General features: G+C 40.7%; 1 protein-coding gene across 1 annotated transcript; it reads right to left on the bottom strand.

Moving 5' to 3' along the window:
* Positions 1-1,594: 1,594 nt before the first annotated feature.
* LOC106321258 lies at positions 1,595-2,815 on the bottom strand (the record flags this gene model as incomplete). Its single annotated transcript, XM_013759560.1, is given in 5 exon segments — positions 1,595-2,043; positions 2,117-2,234; positions 2,304-2,385; positions 2,480-2,604; positions 2,689-2,815. Coding segments are annotated over 5 exon segments (453 nt in total). The 3' UTR covers positions 1,595-1,986.
* Positions 2,816-4,291: the final 1,476 nt, after the last annotated feature.

Genomic DNA, 4,291 nt, shown 5'->3' on the forward strand with positions numbered 1-4,291 from the left:
TGGAGTTCTGGTATATTCATTTTTTTCCTGCAAAACAATCAAAGACAACCATCTCAAAACAATCAAAGACTTATAATTAAGTCGTCTAGCAAGTTTTCCAGCTGAAAGACTTAAAATTAAGTCGTCTGGAAAGTCTAGACGACTTAATTATAAGTCTTCCAAGACTTCCAGTTTTATGTTCATCTTTTTCTCAATCAATCACTCGACAGTAAGAGATATAACTTACCGGCGGCGGAGTTCAACGAGACGCCTCTGAGAGAATGCGCGCTAGGGTTTCCTCTCGCTTAAGTCGTCTGAAAAGTCTTCCAAGACTTCCATTAGAACATTTTAAAGCCGACCTGAAAATTCGGAGAAGATATAGTCGCCTTCGACATAGCGGTTATATATCTGCAAAATAGACGTGAAAAAAAGAACGAGTGTATAAATTGATAGAGACAACGTTTTATGTTCATCTTTTCCTCAATCAATCACTCGACAGTAAGAGATATAACTTACCGGCGGCGGAGGTCAACGAGACGCCTCTAAGAGAATGCGCGCTAGGGTTTCCTCTCAGATCTTATATAGAGGAAGCGGCTGTGAGAACGGTGGTGAGAACGACAGTGATAACAGCAGAGAGATAACCGGCGGTGAGAACGATGGATTAGAGATAATCGACGGAAATCACCTTCGAAATCTCCTTTGAGAGAAATGGCGTTAGGGTTTTCTGAATTTCGCGAAACACTGAATAAAAAAACACCTTATATATGCCCGGTAAATAATCCGGTTAGGTTTAAAACTACATTGAAAAATTAAAGGTTCGGTCCGGTTTGGACGACTTACTAGTAAGTCGACTGTTGAATACTGTACATCAGACGTCCCAGACCCTAAATTTAACCCCTAAACTAAATTGTCTAAATTAACTAACTAACCACACGTTATAAAGCCGTAGTTATACTTAAATAGTGTTTACTGTACACAGAAATAAACAAACTTAAGTAAATTTTAAAGTTTTAAAAAAACATTTATGCATTCCAAAATCTAACCCTAAGAACACATACAATACTACAACATATGTTGGCAAAACCTAAACCAAAGAGTATCATGACTCACTACTTTCACTCATCTATGTTGAAAACAATTAACTTTTGTTATATCTTAATTTATATCTCTTAAAACATATGTTAATTACATGATTTCAATTTTTTACTTATCAAAATATTTTTTACAAAAATTTTAAATTATTTCTAAGTAGAACTAGTCCAGACGACTTACGGGGGTTAGAAACGTATTTTTTTTTTGGTTTTTTTGTTTGTTCAAAAGGGGCTGGTTGTAATTTCAATAGCCTTTTAGGTTACTTTTGCATTTGATTCAAGTTTGAGTTTACTTTTGCATTTGAAATCAAGTTGTGAGTCATATTTGACAATTTTCCCTATTACATTTTAGAAAGTAAGAATAAGTAACTATACAACTTTGCCAAAAATATATCCAATTTGTATCACACCTGACTATTAAAAGACTATTCAAATATACAAATGAGAAGGTTTGATTGAGAAACCTCTAAATTTTTAGTATTCAAATCCAAGATCTATTCACCAGATTACATGGCATAAACATGTGATTAGTTAGACTGACACATAAGCTCTGTTAAACTTTTCGATTGTTCTTACCTCACTCATCTCATTCATGACGTCAGGTGCCTGTCTTACCACCAGTTTCAGTGCTTCTTTGTCGAAAATGACAAAGGTTCCTTCATTGCCACTGTCGTCGCAAACTTTAACCTCGAACCGGTATCTATACCACATACGATAGATCAAAATGAGTAATCAGATTGAAGTTTGGTAGCTCGTTAGTTATGTGCGTTAGCATATGTTTTCTGTATCTGTTTTTAAATGAACCTAACTTGATGAGCCCGACAGTGTTTGGTTTCTTGCACTTGAAATTAGGGCAAATGAAAGTTGTTTCTGACCTTTCAAGTTGCCACTTTCAGGCGGTGCAGGAGATGAAGTATCAACCATATTCTTCCATGACATCCATTATTGTTGCAGTGCAAATGAAGCTAGCGACCTGAATGTTTAGATGGGTGTAAATACTAAGAATAATAAAGAAAAAATTTAAATGTGTGCGAGGAAGGCCAGACCTGTGGTGACTCATTTTCTAAGAATTTGTGAATTTCTTTCAATGTCACTGTCTCCACTTTAGTAACTGCAGCAGAGGACCTGTTGACAGTTGGTGGGATTTTTCCATCAGCTTCAAACCTAGGTCGAACATGTTTGAATATGAGACATGATAGCTTTGCAGTAAGAGAGGGGTTGATTCACAACTACCTTGATAATAATTTTTCTGTCTCAATGATGTCCGAGTCAAAGAAGAGGCGTGTGGAGGCTGTGGAGCTTAGGGTAACAACACCTGAGAAGTGGACAGTAATTGATATTGGTAGTGATACACACGAAATTAAATTAATATATGACTCTATGAAACAAAAAGATGAAAATAGACAAACCTCCAAGTGTTTTTGAATTGAGAGTGGTGAGCAAGATTACTGACGGTTTTGTCTTGCTATCATTCCATCTACTTCGGAAAGCAGCAGCAATTTTGTCCCATAGATAAACACGAGCTGTCTTGCCGCTGTTTAATTAAAGATAGTAAGGTATTTAACACCAAATCTCTTAGACGCTTAAATTAATACGTTTGGTATTAGTTTGGTCTTACTCTTCAAGTTGGACATGCAAGAAGACCATATCCTTTGATCTTTCACCAGCAGGTGCTGGGGCAGTAGCCATGGGTGTCTGAGTGTCTAAGTTGTCCCCATTGATGACTCGCAAAAAGCCAATGATATCTGTCAGGGAGTAAAAAGTGTTAAAGTGCTGAGAATCAATCTGGTCTACATAAATCATTAGAGTTGTTTAAACTGAGACTGTCAATAAACTAGTAAAGAGAAGAGACGAGTTCTCGTCGGTGGGTCAAGACAAAGACGTGTTTTATCAGATCAATGAGTCGAAACCAAGTTATAAAAAGGGGAAGAGAACAGAGGAAAAAGTCCGGCGAAGACAAATTCGTCGGACCGTACAAGTCGGCGACATGTAAGATGTAAAACCCTAATTCTAGCCGAAAGTGAGTGTAGTAATTTGCGGATCCCCTCCTTGTTGCCTTGTCTCCTCCTTTTATAGGTGAATGCTCGTTGACCTAATATGTCTTGTCTCGATGGGCCTCTTCGAGTAGTTGGGCTGACTCGTCGGGCCGTTGTGTCAGGTCGACGAGCCGATGACGTTTAGTCAATCACCTCATCGACTGAAAGTAGTCTGAGCCGAGCTGAACACCGGCTTTCGAGTCGACGAGCCGATCTTCTGTGTTGTAATCATATGTCTGGGTAATTGTCTTGCGGGCCTTTTGGGAGGGCTAACCCCATACCCAACAGTAAGTTCCCCAGTTCGCTGGTGAGTCAGCGAATTTGATAGTAGGGTTTGCGAGACAATTATCTCAAATTTGTGATTTCGATCGACGATCGACTACTTGACTATCCAATCGACTCCTCGACTATCCAATCGACTCCTCGACTATCTAATCGACTCCTCGACTACCCTGTCGATTCTTCGACTGTGCAGTAGACTTTGTGCGCTCGCGTTCGAGGATCTGACTGATCTTATTCTGATGATGATTTTCTTTTATTTAAACCGGTGGTTAGTTCCGGTTTTGATTTGAACCAATTTCGGTTCCCCTCGAGAAGCTGAAAAGTCGCGACGTTTGGTGAGCTCCACGTGCCTTAATGGGCCGACACTAGGCCCATCTAGGTCTAATGATGACGCCTCGGGGTGCGAGGTGCTCCCCCCCTATAAATACCCCTCTTCCTTCTTGTTTTCCCTACTCTTCATCCGGCTCAGGTACTTTCTCTCTCTAACTCTTTGCTTCTCTCTCTAACTTTGTAGTCTTAGATCTGAGAATGTCGTCGGGCGGTAGAGGTAAACTTTCTAGGGCCCAGAAAGGGAAAGCCGCTGTGAATGCGACCGAATCGAGTCCTGGACGTGTCGTCGAGTCGAGTTCCTCGCCCGATTTCGAAACGATTCATCGTGAAGCCATGATGGATACGGAGAATATGGACACGCCCCAGCGAGTCCTCGTTGCTGATTCGGCGCGGCAGCTCCGCGAGGAGAGAGAAAATGTAACATTAATTTCAAGAGACGGTCAGGGTGGAGCTGATGTCGGAGAGGCTTCCCTCCCCGATTTCGTTCCGTGTCGTTACCATCCGGGGGGAATCTTCGAGGATCTTCCGGCTTTGGCGGTTGAGCAGATGCGTCCTTCTGTCGTAGAGGGACAG

The sequence above is a fragment of the Brassica oleracea genome, unplaced genomic scaffold (genome assembly GCF_000695525.1).
Source record: "Brassica oleracea var. oleracea cultivar TO1000 unplaced genomic scaffold, BOL UnpScaffold01358, whole genome shotgun sequence".
NCBI lineage: Eukaryota > Viridiplantae > Streptophyta > Magnoliopsida > Brassicales > Brassicaceae > Brassica > Brassica oleracea.